Consider the following 22,021-nt stretch of genomic DNA (forward strand, 5'->3'; position numbering starts at 1 on the left):
GAGACTGGTCTGAAGGGTTTGGCTGCCTGCGTTGGTGGTGGCCCTCTATGTTATGTGCTTGATCTCTTCAAGGGGAACAGGGTGGGGGGAGGAAATGCTTGCTACATCTTCATGAATTACATGACTCCTGTTTGTTTTCAGAAAATCCTGCCTAAAAAAAGCAGCTGTGGAAAAGCAAAAAGAAACAAACAGTTGGTTAAAACACAGCGTTAGTGATGAGGGGTGTCATAATGTTAACTTAAAAAAAATCAGTAACAGCTTTTATATGTTCAGTCCAAACAGTCTAATAGCTTATGGGCTGGGTGGGCCATGCTATACTGATGAGATAAATGTGGATATTGGCAAACCAATGATGTAATTATGTAAATCCGACCTTTTTAGGATTGAAATGTGTTATGTTTCAGTGTGTTTATATTTTTGTCATTTGTGATAACACCCTGAAAAATCTTGGCTGAAATGCTAAGAGGTTTCTTAGCGTACTCACCATGCTACTCCGTCTGGAAAGAGCACTAAGGAAGCCTAGGAAAATCAAGCATGAGAGATTTATTAACTTCTCTCTGCTTAATTGGATAATTTAGCTTTCTTTTTTTTTTATTTTTTTTATTTTTTTTTTAACTTTCACATTCCATTTGTTTGTTGGAAGTTAAATGTGCTTGTAGAAGTGCAGAAAGGAGTGCCTGCTAGATTCAGTGATCTGGATGTCCTGATCAGGAGTGAAGTAACGCAGGCTGGTGGTAGGGAGATAGCTCAGACAACAAAATGTTTCTGAGGGAATAACCCCTCACACAGCAGCACTAGAATTTCTGTCTGGCCAATGCAAAATGTGCTGGTGCATGTGTTGCATTGTTTGTTCTGATTGCCTCATGCACGGCTAGACTGGAATTCCTCCTGGGACTGCTTGGGGTCAGGCATGGCCTGGTGCTCCCTTCATCTCCAAGCAGAGATCACCCAGCGTGCAACCAAATTGTCCTGTTGACAGCTAATCTGTGGTAGTGTCTGATATGGAGTTCAGTCAGGTTCACTACTGATGTCACCAGCATAATCCAAATGTACAGCCTGCTCCTCAAGATAGATGCCTCTTGTGAGCTCCATTTTTTCATGGCAAGATCATCAGTCTGATATTGTTTTCCCCTTATCTCTGCATTGGGTTCTTGTTTTACACCTGGATAACGTGATCTTACTCCAGGGATTGAAAGAACCAGAGACAAAGCTGTTTTGAATCTTAGCCACTTCTTTGGTGGGAATGGCTGAACTTAGTTCTAGGTTTCAAAAGCCATTTGCAGCTTTAATGTGCATCCCAAACCTCTTTGCTTTGAATATGAGAATGGGTTGCAAAGGCAGATGATGGTCATGGCTTGACCCCTGTCCTCATGTATTCACAGTGTCACTCCAGCTGGTGTTTACCTGCAGCTCTCTACTCGCATCTTTCCTAAAAGTCACCCTCAAGTTCTGCCCCCTACCAAAAAACACAAAACCTCAGAGTATCAGCCCAAACCAAATAAGTTTACGTTGGATGCATTTTCTTATTTCTCTCTCCTCTTCTTTTTTTTTTCTTCCTCTCTCTCTCTATCCCTTCCATGCCTGCTATGCTAGCTACAGCACAGTAATAACAAGAACTAAAGCGAAGTCACCTAGACATGAAGAAAATTTATATTAGTTATGGTTTTCCACTCTCAGTCTGCTTCCTCATTTTTTCATTCTTTTTTTTATTTTGGGGGGGGTGGGGGGGAGGGAAGGGGAGTGAATTTCCACACATACACTATATTCTCTTTAACTCAACTTTTTTCTCATCAGTTCCTCAGTGTCTGGCTTCTTCTATTCTTCTGATTTTCCCTCTTTGATATTGATTATTATTATTATTTTTTTTTTCACGGCAGTTCATCTCCAATATTACTCTCTTTAATCTCTGGCCTCTCTCACAAACTCTTTGTACTGTTCTTTGTCCTTTCCCATTCCCCTTTTTTTCTTCTTTTTCTCTTTTTCTTAAATAGTTTTACACTCAGAATTCTCTATTTTCTTTCCATATAATCTTTTATTTGCCTATTGTATCTCTTCCCAGTGTTATTTTATATATTACTTAAATGTTTTCATATTGATTATTGCTATTTTATTAATATTTCTTCATTCCATATGGACTAAGCAGGAAGAGTTCATGCTGCAAACTAAGTACTATACATTTAGGCTCAAAAAGTTCAGACATTAGTGATAGTATTAATAGTATGACAGAGGAAGAAAGGAATGACAGATGGAGGTGCTTCTATAGTGGTCTGTGGATAAATAACACTTATTACCAGCTTTAGGCTAGAGATACTTAGTTCTTCACTCAATCATGCAGGAACTACAGGCCAAGTTGGATCCACCAAGGTGGATAACAGCAAACTCCATCATAAGGGCTTGCAAGCAGCATTTGGAATGAAGCTAGCATTCTCCCTTATAGTTTTAGTAGCTTGACTTATAAAGTAAAAAATGAAAAAGGAAAAAAAAAATGGGTAGAAAAACAGAGCAGAGATTGAGCTAAATGAAAAGACATATGGGCAGGCTCATGATAAAGAATAAGTCTGCTCTTTATAAACTTAGGGTAGGGATTGCTTCCCAGTGCTGTCACTGGGGAGAGACAGGGAACTCCAAGGAACAGCTTGTCCCCCCCAGACAGAAGGACACAGCTGACTGAGGGTGCCTGGCTGCCCTTTAACGTAACGTGAGGTGAGATGGATCCTCAGCACTGAGCAGCTAATGGTGCCAACTTCTCTTCTGAGAAGTGCTTAGTGCGTACATGTCTGTGATACATGCTGTGATACTTTCCTATGGCTAGGAAAATGTCTTTGTTTAAATCAGTGCAGAAATGAGGGAAAAGCATGAGGTTTGAATTACAGGGCAGAGAGACAGACTGCAGACCTGACGTAATAGCTCAGTTTTGCAGAACCTTCTTCATGCGACTCCAGTGAGAGTTGGCTATATTAGCTCTAGAATACTTAAAGTTTGAGAGTCTTACAGACTTTCCAGCACTTCCAGGATCTGTTTGCTTATATTTACTTGCCTTTTTTTAATCCCTAAAAATCTAAAATTCCTGATTATGCTCACCTGCCATCACCAAAAGATAGCCCAAAAATGTACCACTGGCATGTTTCTATACATAACATTATATACACGTTACATAGCTCCACCCTACAGGCACATCCCCTTTGCAGTGGTTAATTCTAGCTACTAGGAGCATGTGGTGGCTTTTGTTTGATTGTTTGTCCTTTTCTTTTTGATTTAAAAAATAAGGAGTTTGGAAAAAGCATATGAGAGAACTTTATGGTACTTTTGTCTACCCCAAGGCATATCGGTTTCACTGAATACCTTAGGAATCAATAAACCAAGGTAATAACAAACAACATGTATGTTTAGGGGAAGATAGTGTCATCTGCACATCATCTCAAATCCAATACATGTCAGGCAGCCAGAACTGTTGTATTTCCTCCCTGTTTGTTTGGCCTCTCAGATTCAAAGGTGAGCTCCTTTAGGATTACAGGTCCCGGTAGGTATGAATATGTGCAGATGCTGAGGCCTATCTGAGAGCATTGTGGAGGGTGATAGAGAGCAGGGTGACACCGGCACAGCCCAGGTGGACAGGACATCTTGGTGCCCTTGATGAAGGACAGCAATTTGGGGGGGTCTGTGATTTACTCCCCCATTCCTTTTGTGGGGAACATACCAGCTGAGACTGAGATCAGGGCTGGATGTGACCGCTTTTTTATTCCTCTGCTGAGTACTTGGAGGCGAAGCAAGGGGTTGATGTCTCTCCTTTCAGTGTAGAAAGTGGATAACCCCATTGAGAGCTTTCTCTTGTGCTCATCTCAGTAGAGGGGAGAAAGTTGCCGGTGGTGGTTCTCATGCTGCCTTGAGTCTTGTGTAACAGAGGCTGCACACAGGAGATTTTGCAGACAAGTCCATATATAGGTCTTTGTCCTCCTCCATTCTTGTTTTCTTAGGTCAGAGTTAGAAACTGGGTGGGCTGTAGGGATGATGAGGTCATGTGAGACAGATTTTCATTGAAAAAACAACAACAACAAAAAGGCAAGAAAAAAAAAAGCTTCATTCAGAAAACAGCTGTAAAAAACATCATTTGGATTCTGCTGGATTGAATGAACTTGTTGCTTTTAAGAAATACCCCACTGACTTCATCATAAACTTTGCTCCAGGGTACTGACAGCAAAACCAAGTTGAGCTAGAGATGAGCCCGTGTTTCCCTGTTCTCTGTCAAAGAAATGATTGTTTACAGCAGTACCAGCATTAACTGCTTAATTGTTTCCGTCCATTAAAGTATTATTAGGGGCATAAGGACCAAAAGAGCTGTTATCAGGAGCTGAAAGTACTTTGATCAGCAATCGAGTCATAAGTTATATGTATGCCTCTTATTTATGCTCCATAGCAGGCTTCAGAATTTTCTCTGGCTTTATAGTTGTGCATTTTATTGATGTGTCTCTAACACTTTTCCACTGAGACTTGAGGGGAACAAAGAGAAGATAAATTAAAGTGATGGGCTAATTAATGCAAGGATCCAATAGATCAATGTTGTAAATAATGCAGAATAAAATAGGGTGAGCAGAGATTTTATTCAGTGGTAACTGTCATTAACACAGACATAAACACAGATTTGGAAGTGCTAAGCTAACCCAAACCTTCAGACGAGATCTTGGTGAAGTGCAGGGTGTTGTGCTTCTTAGGGACGTGCCCTTTGTTTATATGGGGGGTTAAACTGGAATAGAATTCTTGTTCTGCCCAGTACATTATAAACAAATGGCAAGTAATTAAACACAGGATAATACATGGCAAGTTAGACAAGGTTTGAAGGTTCTGATAAAGTAACTGAAATGGAAAGTAATGCTTGAATGGTTCGTATGCATTGTTAGAACCTACGAATTAAATTACAGCCTTGGTAGTGATATATCCTTGCACTATTTATGATGCTGTGCCCGATGTATTTTAAAATTAAAAGAAGATTAATTCCTCATATGAAAACTTTTCATATGCATCAGACATACTCAAAGACTATTGCATGTTGCGCCAAATGTATGGAGAACTAGTTGTAGTGTGTCTGATGTTCTGGGATATACTTTATCATGCTACAGTCCAATTACTGAAAATGTGCATCCTACCAACTTGCAATTCATTACAAAGAAACTGCAGTGAAATACAGTGATTTTTTTTTTATCTTGCATATTAGCATAATAATGTGATTTCTCACTGCAGGTTTATTTGCCTGTAAGGAAGAATGCAGATGGCAGAATACACTCTGCACTTGCTGGAAAGCATGTGACATAAAAGTGTGTGTGGCAAATTTGCCTATATTTTTACTTTGGTGTTTTTGAATCCGGTTGGTCAGCAGGCCTAAGCAGCTTTTTAACTAGGTGAAGTATATAATCCATACATTAAAAGGGGGTGCTTGACTGGTTAGTTAGCCCTGCCAAATATAAACCAGGTGCTTCCACAGTAAATACTGCTTTACTCCCATACTGCAAGAAACAAGCCTTGACTGCTTAAATTCGAAAAAATAGGTTTAACATTGTTTCTGTGCCATAATATTACTTTATTATAGTTCTAATGCAAATACATAATACAAAGAATATCTCAAAATATTTTCATAGTGAAACTGAAAATGATACGTTTAAGACAAAATGAATATTTTTACACTCACTATAAGTCTGTTTCCATTATGCTACATAGCTAGACTGATAATGGTGTACTTTACAATGTACAATGGGAATCAGAAGACACCACATTTGACTGCAAATCTGGAGGACTCCTTGCTGCTGGGGAGGGTGTAGTAAGGAGTGGAACACCTGGTTTTTTGGTTTCATCTATGAGATCTGCTCTGATGTTTGTCGTGTTACTTAAATGCTCTCTGTCGGCTTACACTTTTGTAAAAGTGAGTGACACCTCCCTCACTAACTGAGAGGAGTACACTGAAATATAAGCCATATTCCAGTAAGGTCCCTTACAAAAATGACTCTTTACACTGATTTTGGCTCATGGTCATGTGCTTAATATATAGTTTGATTCTTTTGAATGCCAGTCATGTTGATAAAAGTAATATTTTTCTTGAGTGAAAGCATACCCAAAAAGTACAGAGGAAAACTGCACTGCTGTGAAGTGTTCATGTCATGAGATTACCCTGTGATGTTTAAGTCCCACCACTTTCACATTGTGAATACTGCATTTGTAAGAATACGTTTTCTATATTATTTGGTCTTTTGGAGTGAGAGGGTGGAGGAGATGCATGCAGTCTTTTTGTTCTCAATTGTTGGGGCCTTTTTTGACAGTTCCCTTCTCTAGTGTAACCAAAAAAAAAAAGAAAGAAAGGTAATCCTAATGGCTAGCATAGTGTGCTGTAGCTATCTCTGAGGCTGATTTATGGTGGCCCCAAAGTTCAGGTTTGCCAGGAGGCTCAGGTCCTGGTTAATGAGTAGACAGCCAGGTCCCACAGCTGGGTGCTGTGCCCGGCACAAGGGGCTCTCGCTCCCTCCTGCTAGCTGCTTCTACCAAGTTTCCAACTGAAAGATGGCTGTGGTTTTTTTTTTTTCTAGAATTGTTTGTGCTGGCTTTGCTAACTATTTGGAGATCTTCTCTTATTGGAGAATTAGTATTTCGTTCTGTTACCTTTAAAATGCCCTCTCCTACCTAGCTGGAGGTGACTCGCTGCTTTATTTATGGCTTTCCCCTTTGTGAGTCTCCCTTGTATTTCATTCTGTAACGTTAGTCTCCTTTACATCTCATAGGCACACATTAAAAAATGGTTGAGCGATTGAATCACATAGTATTGCACAGTTTGTGACTGGGTGACATGCCAAGGAGGTTATTTAGTGACTAATTTCAAAGGGGAGGAGAAATTGCAGCGTGGTCATGTGGAAAAGTACTTCAGTCTATTGAAGCAGCATTACTAGATGACCGGGTAAAGCAAGATGGCCTGTCCCTGTTGTGAGCAGAGGGAACAAGGAGCATTTTCTGTTTAAAAACCTTTTCCCAGAAGGCGTGGATATATAAAATATTGTACTGTAGACTGAGGATTTAGATTCAAGGCTGAAAAACAAAAAGTGCTTTATTAGAAGAAGTGGAACCAAATGTTCATCTTACTGCTGTAGCCATACAGGTGATTCCCTTAAGTAACAGTAAGTGGTTTTAATTATTTCAGAGCAAAAGTCCTATCGGATATGATGCTATTTCTCTGTAGGTAACAATGTGGACTAAGAGTGTAATAAGACTGCAACTGTTTTTAATTGTTGAAACAAATACCCAGAGTAGCATCAGGACTGTTGAAAAATGACACCTGAAGGATCAGACAGTGGGATTTGATTTGAAACTCTCCCGTCTGCTTGTCTGCAAGATCCATCTTCAGCAGGCATGTTGACTTAGAGACAAGATGAAGCAATCAAACATTATTTTTGATATCTCCATTGGATTTGTTTTGTTAGAGTTTTACAGGTCTGTTTTACATTCAGTAAAAAGTGAAACAGGTATTCTTTGTTTTCCCCATGGGAGCTTTAGGATATGGTATGAATTAAGTTTATATGTAGTCAGGGATATAAAAGGACATACTGAGACATGTAAAGTACCTTGAGGTAAAACATTTGGATAGCTATAGGGGCTGGATTCATAGACAAGTGTGCACTGAATGTCTAAGTATAAAGTAAGGGACAATAATGTTAAGAATGTGTTTGATGGTCTGTCATATGGAAAGGGAAATAAGGCTGCAACTGAGCTGTGCTTAATTCAAGACAGTGTATGTGTAGCTGAAATATCATACCCTACATTTTCTCTTCTTGAGGTTAAAGTAGTGCTTGTGCTTGGAGATAGGATGCTATGGTGAAGGCACCTGCTTCAGGTTCAGTCAGGAGAAGAGTAACTGGCAAAAGAAGTCTATGAACATAGAAACCTGGGGAGTGCCTTATCCTCAGAAAACACTTATTTTGGCTGATTGCAGCATTGTTGAATGAAAACCACAAAGAATTAATAATATAGACACCATATCCATATATGTCCCATAAAATATTTTGTTCAGGTATAATCACTAGAACCAGAAAATTACAGTTTCATAGATGTTCTGAGTTTGAAGTTCAACTCTTTTTATACCATTATACAGAGCTTTTATGGCTGGACATACATCAAAACTGTGCAAGGGATGCTAGAGAACTGAAACCAAGATGTGTGCTAAGAATGGGAAGTTATTTATAAAAATACTGTGATTTCTCAAGGAGTTCTGAAGACTCTTTATCTCGAAGAGTATCCAGAAAAAGACAATGGAAATATATGGGGCATGTTAAGAACAGAGCTAGCTGGGTCTCAGAGTTCCCCATTCGTGGCAAGTTTGAACATTTGAAATCAGTTTTATTTTGTAATTACCAGTGTGTGGTTCCCATAATGAAAAACTATTGTGAAAACTGGCTCCTCACAGAGCTCTGTATGGTGGAGCCAGACTTAGCTGAAGCTAGGACTCTAAGCTTAGCCTAGGTTAGCTGTTTCATTGTCTGAAGTATCTCTTTGGGGCAGGAGAGAACTCATGTTTAGCCAAAATTGCTAATTAAATTAGTGTGAAAGCGCTGCTGAGGAATGATGAACACTGAAACTTCTGCTCATCTTATTCCATGGTCTCGAAGGTCATTGCAGGACTGTCCAGTACTTCACTCTGACAAAGAGACCCTGGGAGAGCTGGGGTCCCTACCCCTTGGCAGCCTCTGACCAAGTTGTTCCAGGTCTGTGAATCTGGAAAGCCAAAGCTCTAGAGCACTCCAGGGATGTTTGATAAGAAACCACATTGGTATTTGACTTAAATCTGATGGGGAGGACTTTCATCTCACTTTTGTTTAACTGACATTTTAGCAAATGCTTCATCTCTTTTAAATTACCTTTGTCTGATGAAATTATTTTTATTGGAAAGTTCCTGACCAGAAAAAGCTAAGATGATGGTAATGTGCTAGCAGTTTATAAGTATGTTATTGGGCAACTGGGGAAATGCACAGATGTAGCCAGCCTGTTTTTTTTACTGTAATGGCCCAGCAGAAATTTATAGGAAGTAAAAGAGATACGAAGTAAAGGCAAGTACAAACAAGTGTGACAAACTTTCAGTGATGTCAATAGCATGAGGATTTGTCTGTTTGGCATTTGAGAGATGGTCATGCTACATGTACTTAAAAAGTCCATTTTCAAACTGTTTACCATTTCTGTAATTTTCAAATACACTCTGCCATATTGTAAATGATATTATTTCAGAAATATCAAAACTCTATCTGACGTTTTTTTGCAGACGCTCATTTGTGCTTTCAGCTGTGCAAACCCAACCTTAGTGAAGGACCAGCTATGACAGATACAATATAATACAGGGCGACTAATGATCAAACTGAGGGTTTGGGACAGTTAGTACAGTAAGACTGTCAATTTATTTTTATTAGAGAAGAACTAATGGATTGTGTTGTTGTTGGATTTGGGGTTCCTTACATAAACCTTTCCCGATTAACAAAGTAAAGGACTGCCTCACTTTTTAGAAGATTTTCTTCTAGTGAGCATTTTCCTTCTAGTGAGCAAGATCTCTTTACTTTGAATTTATTTGTTTTGTAATGAATGGATCAGTTTTGTTTCAGTATTTAGTTTTTTTATGTAGCATTTGCATCAAAGGTTGTCCAATTTCTTGATAAAATTATTTGCAAGTGTCCTCAATTTTCTATTGGGTGAGTCAGCTTTAGGAGCAGATGTACAGTTTCCTCAGGGAAATAAAGGGTGCTGACAGGAAAGGAAGAAAAAGTAATAGCTTTGCATGCCTGAAAGGTGATTAATGGTGTCTGCTGGGAACTCCAGGGTGTCTTCAGGACAGTGTGGGGATGAGCACCATTACAGGAACATGCTCCATCTAGGTATTTTGGCAGGCTGAAATCTCTGGAGCTAAACCAGCTGTGGTGCTCGCTCTCTCAATAGGCAAGGCTTGGGAGAGCAATGGGAAAGGTTGTCAGGTCAGAAACCCTCACCTACTTTTTTCTTTGCCTGTGTTTTGCTGTGAGATGTTAGCAGATAACAGTGTGAGTCAGCGTGCACCTCTGGCAACCAGCTACCTGGGAAGATGAAGGGTTGGTGTGGTGCTAATGAATCAGCAGTAGTGCAGTGCTAGCTGGCACTGCCCTGGTGAGCGTGTGGGCACAGCTTCTTGTGCCCTGACCCAGGTGTGCTGTAGGTACAAATAGTGCCTTGAAGCCAGCCCACGAGAGAGAAGAAAGGATGACTGCTTCACTGTGAGAAGCCTACCTTGACTGTCCTTCTTTCAGGAGAGCTGAGCTATTCAGGAGGCCAGAAGCCGCAGCAAGATTTGTGTTCTACTATATGCAAAGTCATTGGGTCTTCTCAGTCTTCATGTGAGCTATTGGAAGCAAAGGAAGCTTCGTAAAGTCATCTTTTAGGGCAGATAGAAAGCTGTCGTGCGACCTTTCTGCATATAATCATATTTACAGTGCAACAGGTTACTGAGTATGCAAACTAATTTTGAAATAAAAAACAGCTGTTTTTATCTGATGTTCACTCTTCAGTATATGTCCAATGCCTCTGTTGTTCTGTTAAAAAGGAAAAAATCCAAGTCTGTATCTTGCAAACTACAGTGTTGTTAGACTGACCAGAAACTTCCTCAGGAGATGCTTAAATGTGGTGAGATCTTTTTTACTGTAGAATGTGAAAGATTCTCACTGGTGCCTTTCACCTCCAGTGTTTCATACAGAAATGGTTGTACTAGCGATTTGCCACACTTTAACCTCAAGGACTGACAAACAAGTTTCTATTTCAAGGATGTATGGGCTACAGAGAGCAAGAACAAGGAAGAGCTATGTGTGGAAGAAAACCACACCCTCAGGCAGATATATTACATAGCTGCAGTTGAAAAGCACATGATCCTATGCCTACATTAAAAACTCTTCTTCCTTTTCTTTTCAAAGCAATTGTCTATTACATCACCTAGTATTTACAGGCCCAGATAAGCCGAATATCCTTTCTCTGTCTTGAGTCATGCAGCATAAGACTACGAACATGTGGCTCAAAGCAGCCTACGTATTAGAGTATACGTGTGGGACAGGAAGAGAAAAAACGGTACAGAAAGTGGAGTATATATGGAAGAGAGTAGTGTGCCTTGAATATCACATATATAGCTGAGAAGCATGCAGAGACCATCATTTGAATTTCTGAAGTTGCTATTAACAAAGAATCGGGAATTTCTGAAGAAGGGAAGAAAGCAGAAAGAGAAAATATCAACAGGTGGCAGGAGATGCTGTAATGTGACCAGTTGAGAGAGCGTGGCACTCAGACCTGCCCAGCTCACATGCCTCTCAGTCCTTCAGCCCTGGGCACCCCAGACTCCATGGCTCCAGCTACTCTCCCTTTCTACACACTCCACCCAGGGACTGAGTCACATCCTAAAATAGAAAGGGAACCTTTCAGGAAGGGGCTGTCTGCTTAAGCTTTGTGCCCTCCTAGCCCAATGGAGTCTTGTTTCAGACTGCGTGCTACATGGGCTATATTAATACAAATAGCAAAAGTAAATAGCTTTGTAACTATCAGTAGTCAGACATGGGGTGTTGAGCAATGGCTGAGCTATCAATGCTGCTTGTTTCCATTCTAAAGTATGGGAATATGGTAAGGTGGAAAATAGGTTGGGTTTTTTTTTTGACAGATTTCTTTGACTTACGAGGAACAAGTGAACGTATACAGGAATATGAAGTCCAGAAGTTAGGGGATATAAATCTATTGCTTTCAAAGCTTCCCATGGAAATTTTCTCTTCTGCTCAAGGAAACATCAGAATTTTCCTTTCATAACCCAATGAATCCCAGTGCCTGTGGTTTGTGTGCCAGATACTATCATAACTGTTGCAGTTTTAGCTGACATAACTAAGCAGGACATGATTTTACCTATATGGTGGGGACCAAGATGATCTTTCTTCCTCCATTCTCTCAGTGAAAAACATTTCTTGCTGCCTGTCTCTATAGGTGTGAGCACAGTGCAGCTCTGAGTTGGGAGGAGTCTTTTCGTTCTGTTGGCACAACACAGCTCGGTATGCTGCAGTGTTTCTTCAAGTCAGATGAAGAACTCTGCTGAATGCCCACTGATAATTTTGTTAATACTGCTTAGTTGTGTTTTATTTTAAATTCCAGACTTCAGTAATTGTGCAAGTTAAAAAAAGCTATCCCATGTTCCCCTTTGGCTGGATAGTGGTTTTGACCCATCCCAGCTCGTTCCTTTGTTCTGCTGCGCTTATTTGTTATTGCTGCTGCCACAATCAGGTTATCTCTTTTCTTCTTTTTGATACCTGATACTGCAGACTTTTGATCTCTGGCCCTGGGGAACGTCATTTGTAATTCCCAAGTGTGGAGCCTGCTGTGATATTGTTTATATACCGCCATTGCAATTCCCTTACCAGCGGAAAAACCTGTGGTGGGGCAGGAATAGAAAGAATATAATTTCTTGCTTCATCAGCCATGGATCACTGTTACTGCAATGAATCCAGTCACACTGTCAAAGCCAGGAGTGAGGGGAGAAAAATGGTGAGGATTTCAGATCAATGACTTCCACTGCACAGAAGTGTGTGCTGTGTAACTTTAGGAATCCCTTGGAAATGATGCAGAGAGAAGCTGAAATTGCTGACATATGTTTTAGAAGCTTTAATTTTTTTTTCTCACTACTTGGTGGAACCCAGCTGACTTTTTCATCTCCTTGTTTGTACACCTGACCCAAATGGAACCAGAGCAAGCTCATGATGCTTGCTAGGGAGAGAATTTCTCTGGTGTGTGCCAGTGATGATGTTCAGTCACCTAAAGAGGTCATTGCTGAGCAGAGTGCGATGTTACAGAATCAGAAGCACGTGTTTTCAGCAGGTTTCTGCTATGGCCTTAGTTAACCAAGCACAAGTATATGTTGGTAAGGAAGTTTTCGCTTTCTTTTACCCTTTTGCTCAGTCCTAACTGTCAGCAGTTGATGCCGATTATAAAACTATAATAAGATATTTGGTTAGCTTTCTGAGCATGTTCTCTATGCATTTTTCTAAGCTCTCTTATCTTTGGTAATGGTGCAGGAACCTTTGACACATGTTTTATAGGTACTGGCAGTTTTCATGCAGCGTGAGTGCCATTAAATCTTTGCGCATGTCCCCTGTGCTTTGTGTACCCTTAGCATAATAAAGGCCACAACAAGATATTAGGAAAAGCCAAATCCTGCACTGAAATACATGGAAAATGAAGTGCATATTTAATTTGTTGTGTTGAAGGAGTTCAGGTATGTGTGTGATGCCAGCATTTTCTTCCTGGTGTGGAATCAATGAACTCTACCGTGTGCATCTGATCACTGAACTGTTTCAGTATGTATCAGATATGGGAACATCTAGGCCTGATTTCAGCTTGGGTATCCTAATAACATTATACGGTATTTCTGTGAGCGAATGTATTTTTAAAACTCTCATATCCCTTTAACATCCAGCTCTTTTTATTGCTGTCTATAAGTTATTTTCTTTAGGCACTGAAGATGTTTTATTTATGCAAATGACAAATTATTTAGTCTTGAAGGTAGTTTTAATTTCTGTGAATGCCTATGTTGTCACAACCTGCATAATGTTTTGCTCATTTGATAATTTTACATCCTGCATGTTTTTCCTTTCTTTTCCAGATGCAGAGGGAAATTGCCTATACAGGCCGAGATGGCCCAAGTGCTTCCCGTTCCGGATCTGCCACGCACCCTTCCCATGTGATGCCCAGCTCTCCACCCTCCACTCCAGTGCCCCACTCCATGCCCCCCTCCCCGTCCAGGATCCCCTACGGAGGGGGACGTCCCATGGGTGTGCCAGGCAATGCCACCATCCCCAGGGACCGGCTCTCCAGCGTGTCAGCATCTCGCTCCATATCACCCAGCCCAAGCGCCATTTTGGAGAGGCGGGATGTGAAACCAGATGAGGACATGAGCAACAAAAATTTGGCCCTGATCAGAAATGAAGGTCTATATGGGGACCCCTACTTGTTTCACGAGGGGAGGATGAGCGTGGCTGCACCCCACAGTGGACACCCTCTCGATGTCTCCGATCACATTGTCGCCTACCATCGCAGTACCATGAGGTCATCAAGCACTTACTGTAACCCCTCTATGCAGCCTGAAATGCTGGAGCAGTCTTTGTACAGACAAAAGCCACGAAAGTACCCGGAGAGCCACTTGCCCACACTCAGCTCTAAAACACCTCCCGCCTCGCCCCATCGGGTGGCTGATATGCGCATGATTGATATCCATCCCCACCATAGCACACACATCCCACCCCATGCTATCCAGCCTGACAGGGCCTCTCCCAGCCGCCAGTCCTTCAAAAAGGAGCCAGGACCACCCATGTTTGTGGATGCCAAAGTGCGGAGTGCCCTCGGCCACGCAGGCATGGCAGAGGCTGTGCCATCTCCCATCGACAAACAGGCTTTTGGCTATGGGTCATCTGCAGTGCCCAAGGACAAGGAGACAAGGTAAGGCAGAGCCAGACCTTAATTTATGCAAATAATCAATGTTCCTAATGCGCGCATATTGTATTGGCGCACACCCAGGGGATGCTGTGATGTGTAGGAGGCTGCTGCGCTGGGCTGCAGTGTTTATTAGCTGTCTGTCAAGGTAGTTAGTAATTTAGAAGAAATGCAACACCACCCATTATTAATCCGAAAGTATTGTCAGCTCATGATGAATCCCTAGTTATTTTCATTTGTGCAAATTTCAGTCATTGGAAAAAATATAATAAAATAAAATGATTAACTAGGATTTTTCTTTCCAGGCAACCAGATCATGTTACAAGAACAAATGATGTTCTGTTCCTGCTAATAAGGGAATATATTTCACCCCCGTTAAGAATGACACTCTGATATTACAATTTTGGTTCTTTATGGAGTGGAGTTTTTCTCATCTAGTGTTAGGAAATTGGAAGAATTTATCATTACTGTCTTATCTCCTGTAAAACATGAATTTGCATAAAAATAGGACAGTTGTTTGTAATAATGTTCCTCGAGGGGAAACTGCTGAGAAGAGAAAGTCTGTCCCAGGGAAGAAATTGAAAGAAAAATACTGTTCCCAATGATTTTTTCTACCATCACAAATAGTTGGTGACCTGACTGTTAACTTCTTTGCGCTGAGAATGGTGGTGATCTCTCCTCTCTTTAGGACCAGCTTTACACAAAAGGTCTGTGAAGGTTTCTGCTGTGGCAGACCCTGCCCGAGGAGAGAAAAATCATTAAGCTGCCTATCCGTTATTGTGCGTTTGTATGAGTTGCTCTAATCTCCAGCATATTGTTTGTGCTGTTAACTTTTATAGAGCTCTTTAGGGAAGTGAAGATGAATAGCTGGAAAATGCTGAGCTCACAAAGGCCAAAGGTAACCACTGACTGCCTTAACCTCTGGGGAGATACAGAGCTTCATATGACCACCAACTTCTCTTCCATCTGAGCAATGTGATTAACAGTTAGCTGCCTCTGACTGCGCTAGGTGGAAAGAATTGTGAACTACCTTGCTGGGGAGAAAATGGAAAGTGGAAGAAAAACAACTTCCCTCAAAAAATTACATGCTGATACCAGCGTAGTATTTATAGTGACACAGGGGGCTGTTAGAGTCTGAAGTCACTGAAACCTGGTTTGTATTTATTATTTCCAAGAACAAAGATCCATGTACTGGAAATACCATTTCAAGCATCCAATATGACAACTAGGAAATAATTTGCACAATGTTTTCCATTTCTAATCCAAGAGATCAGATACAAAATTTTACAGAATTCATGTCAGGGGGATGAAAATGAGAGAGCACACCAACAACTTCTCGGTCTGTGCTGCTTTTTCTCCTCTGAAACTCTCAACTGTTCACTCTGGTACATAGGCTGTGTATTTGTGAATATACACAACTGCAGCTGCTTAAAGACAGAATTGTACCAGGAATTCTAGTTCTGGTCCCAGAATATATTTACAGTGATGAAAATAATATTTGCATAATTATATTCCCAAATAAATACATGATCTTAAAATTCAGTATGGTGTATTAGCCACATAGCATTGAAAGAAATCATTCTGAAAATGTCTCTTAGGTTGTGGTTTTTTTTAACGTTGAGAAACAAACTTCATAAAATAATTCAAAACACTAAAAGCAATTAACGCAAATGGTTACATTTTCTAACCACTGCAATATCAATGATGGTCTTGTGCTCAGCCAGCGTGCATACAGAGTCAGGTGTGGGCCAGCAGCAAAAAGGCAGGTTTGCTTATCTTTTAGTCTTGGCAGTACTGAGGAGAGAAGTCTTTTGTGTTTGCACACTGTGTTGAGAAGCTCCCCATCCTCACTCATTCGGCTTTGCAGATAGCTAGGAGTGGTTTGAGGAACCAGCGTGCATCAAATCGGTCATCTCAGCACCATTATTCCTTCAGTCACTAGTGAAGTGTGCCGAAAAGAGGGAAAACACCTCTTGTATCTTCTCTTTTGAGAAATTACCTTGAAGCACTGTCATGACCTCAGGAACTATGTACAGCTACTGTAGAACATAAGTATAAGGCAGAGAAAAGACCAAAATAGTTATTGAGAATGACAGAAGTTTACCTAAATCTCTGCTCTTGCATTAATTCTCCTACCATTCTTCCAGTCAGTGGCTGAAGCAGGGGATCTGTGTCTTTCATCAGAATATCACAGAATCATAGAATCACAAAATTGTAGGGGTTGGAAGGATTCCTCTAGTGATCGTCTAGTCCAACCCCTCTGCCAGAGCAGGCTCCCTAGATGGGTATCTTGGGTACTTACAGCAGATGAGAGCTCTCACTGAGCGTATCTGGTTTTGCTGAAGAAATTAGGTCTGCTATCTTTGACATGTTAATTACAACAGATTTGGATCTACCAAAGATGAAAAAGATGAAAACTATGTAGCATCTCCTATCTCTTTTTTTTTTTCCTAGAGTTTTCCATTCTAATTTTACGTTGTGGTTGTCAGTCTTGTTGAGCCTGTTATTTAAGTCAGAGTTGAGGGGGATTTTACTTTTTCATGTAATTCTTTTATCTGTTTTACCTCAGGTATTTTCAAGGTAGCTAATTCTGCCATATAAAGAAATAAATAAATTCTCAGAATCATTCATTTATCAGGAGACTTCTATATAAAGGACTTTTAAAACAATGAGAAGAAAAAGTTCATGGAGATTTCAAAAATTAAAATATTATTAGTATTCATATGCACAGAAGTTCTGGCAAGTTGTAGCATTTCATCTTTCCAGAGTCAGTATTCCTTAAATATGAGGCTTATGGGAAGAATGAGTTAATCTTTGTGAGTGACATAAGCTGTTTAAACAGTGATTTGCCATCATTTTTTTTGATGGCCCATTTATGTAGTTTATGGTGGACAATTCTGGAAACAACCACAGGCAAAACAGATGTTTAAATGTTGGTAAATTGGGAAAGAAGCTTTCTCAAAAGTGTGTTGAGTTAAATGCCATTTAACTTACATTCCTTGCATTTAACACACAGGTTATGTTGCAAAATGTTGGGCTATTTCATGGCTGGTGCTACTCACCAAAATGCAGTCCCAAACAGAACAAGATAACTCTATACAGTTTATTTTTTCTTCCAAATGAATACTGTGCTCTGTTTCTTTTCTGCCCAAATACAACTTCTGTCCTCTTTATGCCATATAAGTGAAAAAAATATGATGTTAAAACATGGCTCTCTGAACAAAAATGTGATCATATTCTCCACTTACGGCTTGCAGTTAGAGACTAAAGTGTAACCAACACACTTAGGTTACTGTATATTGTTCCCATCCTAACAACACTTCATTGCTTGTTACATTAAAGTATGAGTACACATTGCCAGGCATCAGGAAAAAATGGTCATATTCTGTAAAGCCATGTGCAGTGAGGGCCAAGAAAGGTGGACTTCGCAGATACACTCTCATACAGTGGTGTCCCCACTCCAAAGTCAGGCAGTGATCGAATTGCTCTCTAGGACTGCAAATAACCACAGAAATGCGTGCTTGCTGCACTCATTACAGACCTGTGGCCTAGTGTTAGCAATCTGGAAGCTTGCAGATGTCTTTGTACTTGGAAACAATAAAACTTTTCCAGAGGTTGGGAATTACCAGTCAAAAAAGACAGGTGATCAGCACAAATAGAGGAAAGATAAACTGCACTTTGACTTCCTTCTGTTGGAGGAACTAAATGGAGGAAATACGAGATGCAGACTTTTGGAATTATCAGATAGTATCAAAGCTGGCAGCTCTTCATAGTATACCTTTCACTTAAACTTCTAGCTGCAGAAACTTTGAATTTAACCTTGTTCTTGTGAAATATTCATCTGTGCATAATTCTTCCCTTGGAAAGAGCAGAATATGGAAAAGTTCTGCTGTTCTCTGCCTCACATCTTTCCTGGAGATCATTGTTTCAGGCAGAATTTGGGATGAGATCTGACTCACTTGGTGCTAGAGAAGCCATTGGAAAAGACAGTCTATTCCTGTTCCTTTTTCTTTTCCATGAAACAAAAGAATGTTGAAAGAAATGTTCATGTCATAAGGTGACAAAGAAAGAAATATTTTTTCTCTGTCTCTGACCTTCCTTTTATTGCCACACATACTTCACTCGCTGTGAAGTATGAATATGTAGTCACTGGAAATCATTCTCCAGGATAGTGTGCTAATTAGTTTGTGGTGTCAGTCTTGGTATTTGAGTATGTCTGTTATATTTGATCAGTGCACTGCCTGGGGTAGGATACAAAACATGAATGAACAGCTACACAGCCCAGTTCTAGTTTGTGTCTATACAAAGTGTCTTCTCAGTCAGTGTTGTGAACACTAAAAATGCCCCCAGGAAAGAGAAGAAACATCCAAGTCATGCTTAAATAGCAGCACAAAGAGAAGTGGGTACCAGTTTAACAATATGCTGTATCCTGCTTGAGATTAATTCCAGATAGTTGCAGTAGATGGAATGACATGAAACCTCAGTGAGGCTGTAGTGAAGAAGCCAAGTGATGAAACCTGATGTCTTAGTGCACAGAACCCTTGTACAGGCAAGGGTTTGTCTTGCTTCTGCTCAATTTGGAGAGTGAGATGCTGAGGCAGGGCCTGATTGCCTGGGCATAGCTAAGCCTGTGAAACGGGCTGCTGGGAGGAAGAAGGTGGGCAAGGTGCTTGTGCCTATTTTGCTGACAGAGGTTTGTGTGTGAAAAGCCAAAGCCAAGTCTGACCAAGAGGTCAGCTAGGGCTGGGAGTCACTTGTGACCTTGTCCCCTCCTTTTCTCCTGTACCACACCAGTCTGGCTCCCCCAGCATTCAATGGAAAACAATGTGAAACAACGCCCTTTAGTGCTGAGGCTGATAAAGCAGCCCATTCTTCCCTAAGTGCTGTAGAAGTGACCCTCCCTTCTCTTCCTGGGTGGTGGAGAGATTCAGATTTGTCTGGGAAATTAATTTGGGATCAGAGCTGGACCTCTTCCTTCCCATGCTCCAAGAGCTGGCAAAGAAGCACCAGCAAAGAGCGTTTTTCTGCCTGCCCCTCTCACGTGATGCTCCACATCCAGGCCTGCCCTGTTCATGGGGACCTAGGCCTACCCCACCCATGGGGAGCCCAGCCTACCTCATCCACTGGGACCCCAGCCTATTCAGTCAACAGGGAGCCCAGCCTGCTCCATCCACGCACAACCCCAGTTTACCCCATCTATGGAGACCCCAGCCCACTCCATTCATGCAGACTCTGTCCTGCCCAGTACAGGATGGCATGGCAGTGGTAGGCAGTACTTCCCAAATTGTCTCTCCTGGACCACAGCAAGGAGAACATAGCATTGAGAGCCAAAAAATATCTGTCATCCCAGTGCCAGCATTTCACAGCACAGGCTGAGGTGAAGGCTCATTCTCTCCTTTGAAGCTTCTGGGTATGGTGGTCCATTGTAGTGCCAGGAGCCAAGATGGCTCCAGCCCCTGCAAGGGGAGCTGACATGGTTGTGGAACCGTCGCTGCTGCTCCGTGGCTGTGTTGCGAGTGGCAGAACCAGTTCACCAGCCCTCCACCCAAGCCCAGCACAGCCATGCCACCTGGACAGCCCCATCCCTCCTTGCTCCTGCCTCCCACTTCCTTCAATCAGTCTGCCAGGTCTTCAAAAGCCACTTCATTTTATTTAATCCCTAAAAGGCTCCTCCTTTCAGGCACTTGTTTTTGAAATGTTTGGTGCTAATGGCCATAATGAGCCTGGGTACTATGGTGAAATGATCACAGGAAAAATCCTACCGTGTGTTTAATGGAGCAACTCCAGAGCATGTGTAGATTCTTCACATTCTTAATGCTTTTGCCATATGAAAAATAATGTACTCTGTGCAATCGATTCCAGTGTTTCATTCGTTTTTCATCATCTCCTATCTCCCTCTTAACAACGTATTTTCATAGATTTAATGGCAAAGGACAAGATCAGCTTTATATGGTCGTAATCTTATTTGAAGCAGAAAATTGTTTCCAGATTATCGAATGTGAGCTGGAAAAGACATATTTATAAATTGGTAAAGCAGATAGACTTCCAGTTGGGTTTAGGTCCAGGAAGGGTTTTTGATAATTATCTAAGAAAAAATGTTTTCATTATTGTCAAAAGTGCTCCATTAAAATTTGTTAGAATATATTCACCCCAGGCTTTTTGTACTTGTTTCTGTTCCAATGGTTACTGTACCTGAACCGGTTTCTTACTTTAAAACTTTTAACAGTGGAAATTCTGTAATGTATTTTTTGGTTTGAAAGGAATTAGGTCGATTCACTAGTCTTCTCACCACTGCTCAAAATACCTTTCAGCATGAAGACAGAAAAGTAAGGAGCGCACATTGTATTCAATCGCAGTAAGAGCATTTCTGCTAGCTGGGGACGGACTGAGCATGCTCTTGGTCCCTCCTGTGTCTGTTAGCGTCTCATTAGTTGCTTTACTGTCCTGTTTTCTGAACACTGGGTGTTTCAGAGTGTCTTCCAGCTATGATATCTGTGTGCTGTCTGAGAAAACCTCTATTTCATTCATGGAATGTGAATGAAATAATTAGCCTGGATACCCTAGCTGGCTTATGAGTTGAGCTGGTTTCTCACTCTGTATCATTTCAGCTTGCCTTTGTATCAGTACCTACGTTTGAGTTTATATAGCCCTATCAATTGGCATTATTGCTTTGGCCATCAAGCTGCAAACAGTGTGAGGGGGTGGCACTGCTGCTCCTGTGTGCCCAGGAGAGCACAGTAGTGATGAATGACCCCTTTGGCACTCTGCATCTGGGGCTGAGCGTGCCATCTCTACCATGTGGTCTGCCTCTGTCCTGTCTTCTTTCATGAGCCATCGCTGCTTGACTTGCTTTCTGAGCAGTGCTGTTCTCAGCCGTCTTCCAAAATCACTGTCAGTGATTCCTTTCGTGTGCTTCAGTAGTCATGTAAGTGCTAGCATAGAGGGACACATTTTCTAAAGTTCCTGCCTGATATCCCATGCTCATGTGTTTCTGCATTGTGGTGTGCCATCAACGTACTGGCATGTGAAAGTAGGTACCTGTGTGAGCAGAAGGCTATTATGGAGCCTACCATGGAAGTCACCAGGTACCTGACCAGCGTATGCATCCATGTAAATGATGTGCAAAGACATGAGTGTTAGCCTTCTTATCCAAAAAATGTTGTTGTCGTTAATTCGTGGCATTCGGTAAGTCATGGAAAACACTGGCCATACTTCTTACACTTCTTCTTCCTCTCTTTTCTTCTGGTTTTTAGGAATTTCTCAGGATGTGGGTGCGAAAACAAACCTGCTTTGCTACCGTTGTGCTGCACAGCCTGTGTTCAGTGTGCTGTGCCTGATCTGTCACACTTCTGTCCTTTGCAGAGCAGTCAGTTGTGATGTCAGGTGCAAAGGATTTGGGCTGGGAAGTTGTCAGCTCGAGCAGATTAAATGCTTCACAGATAAAATACTGCTTTGGAGAAATTAAAAATAGTAACAAGTCTAAAGAATTTAATCCTGAAATCTTACACACAAGGAAAATTATTGGCCCATT

General features: G+C 41.2%; 1 protein-coding gene across 12 annotated transcripts in view; it reads left to right on the forward strand.

Annotated features, from left to right (window-relative positions):
* The window catches only part of KIAA1217 (KIAA1217 ortholog), a 171,717-nt gene that overhangs the window by 109,584 nt on the left and 40,112 nt on the right, over positions 1–22,021 (forward strand). For all 12 annotated transcript variants that reach the window (XR_010621912.1, XM_065731372.1, XM_065731374.1 and 9 more), the window contains one exon: positions 13,664–14,496. Coding sequence is in view for 11 of the 12 variants with exons in the window: in XM_065731372.1 (XP_065587444.1) it covers positions 13,664–14,496 (833 nt within the window). In the remaining variant the exon portion in view is untranslated. The remainder of the gene's footprint in view (positions 1–13,663; positions 14,497–22,021) is intronic.

The sequence above is a fragment of the Cyrtonyx montezumae genome, unplaced genomic scaffold, assembly GCF_038088225.1.
Source record: "Cyrtonyx montezumae isolate F1298 unplaced genomic scaffold, pur_monq_1.0 scaffold_14, whole genome shotgun sequence".
Classification (NCBI taxonomy): domain Eukaryota; kingdom Metazoa; phylum Chordata; class Aves; order Galliformes; family Odontophoridae; genus Cyrtonyx; species Cyrtonyx montezumae.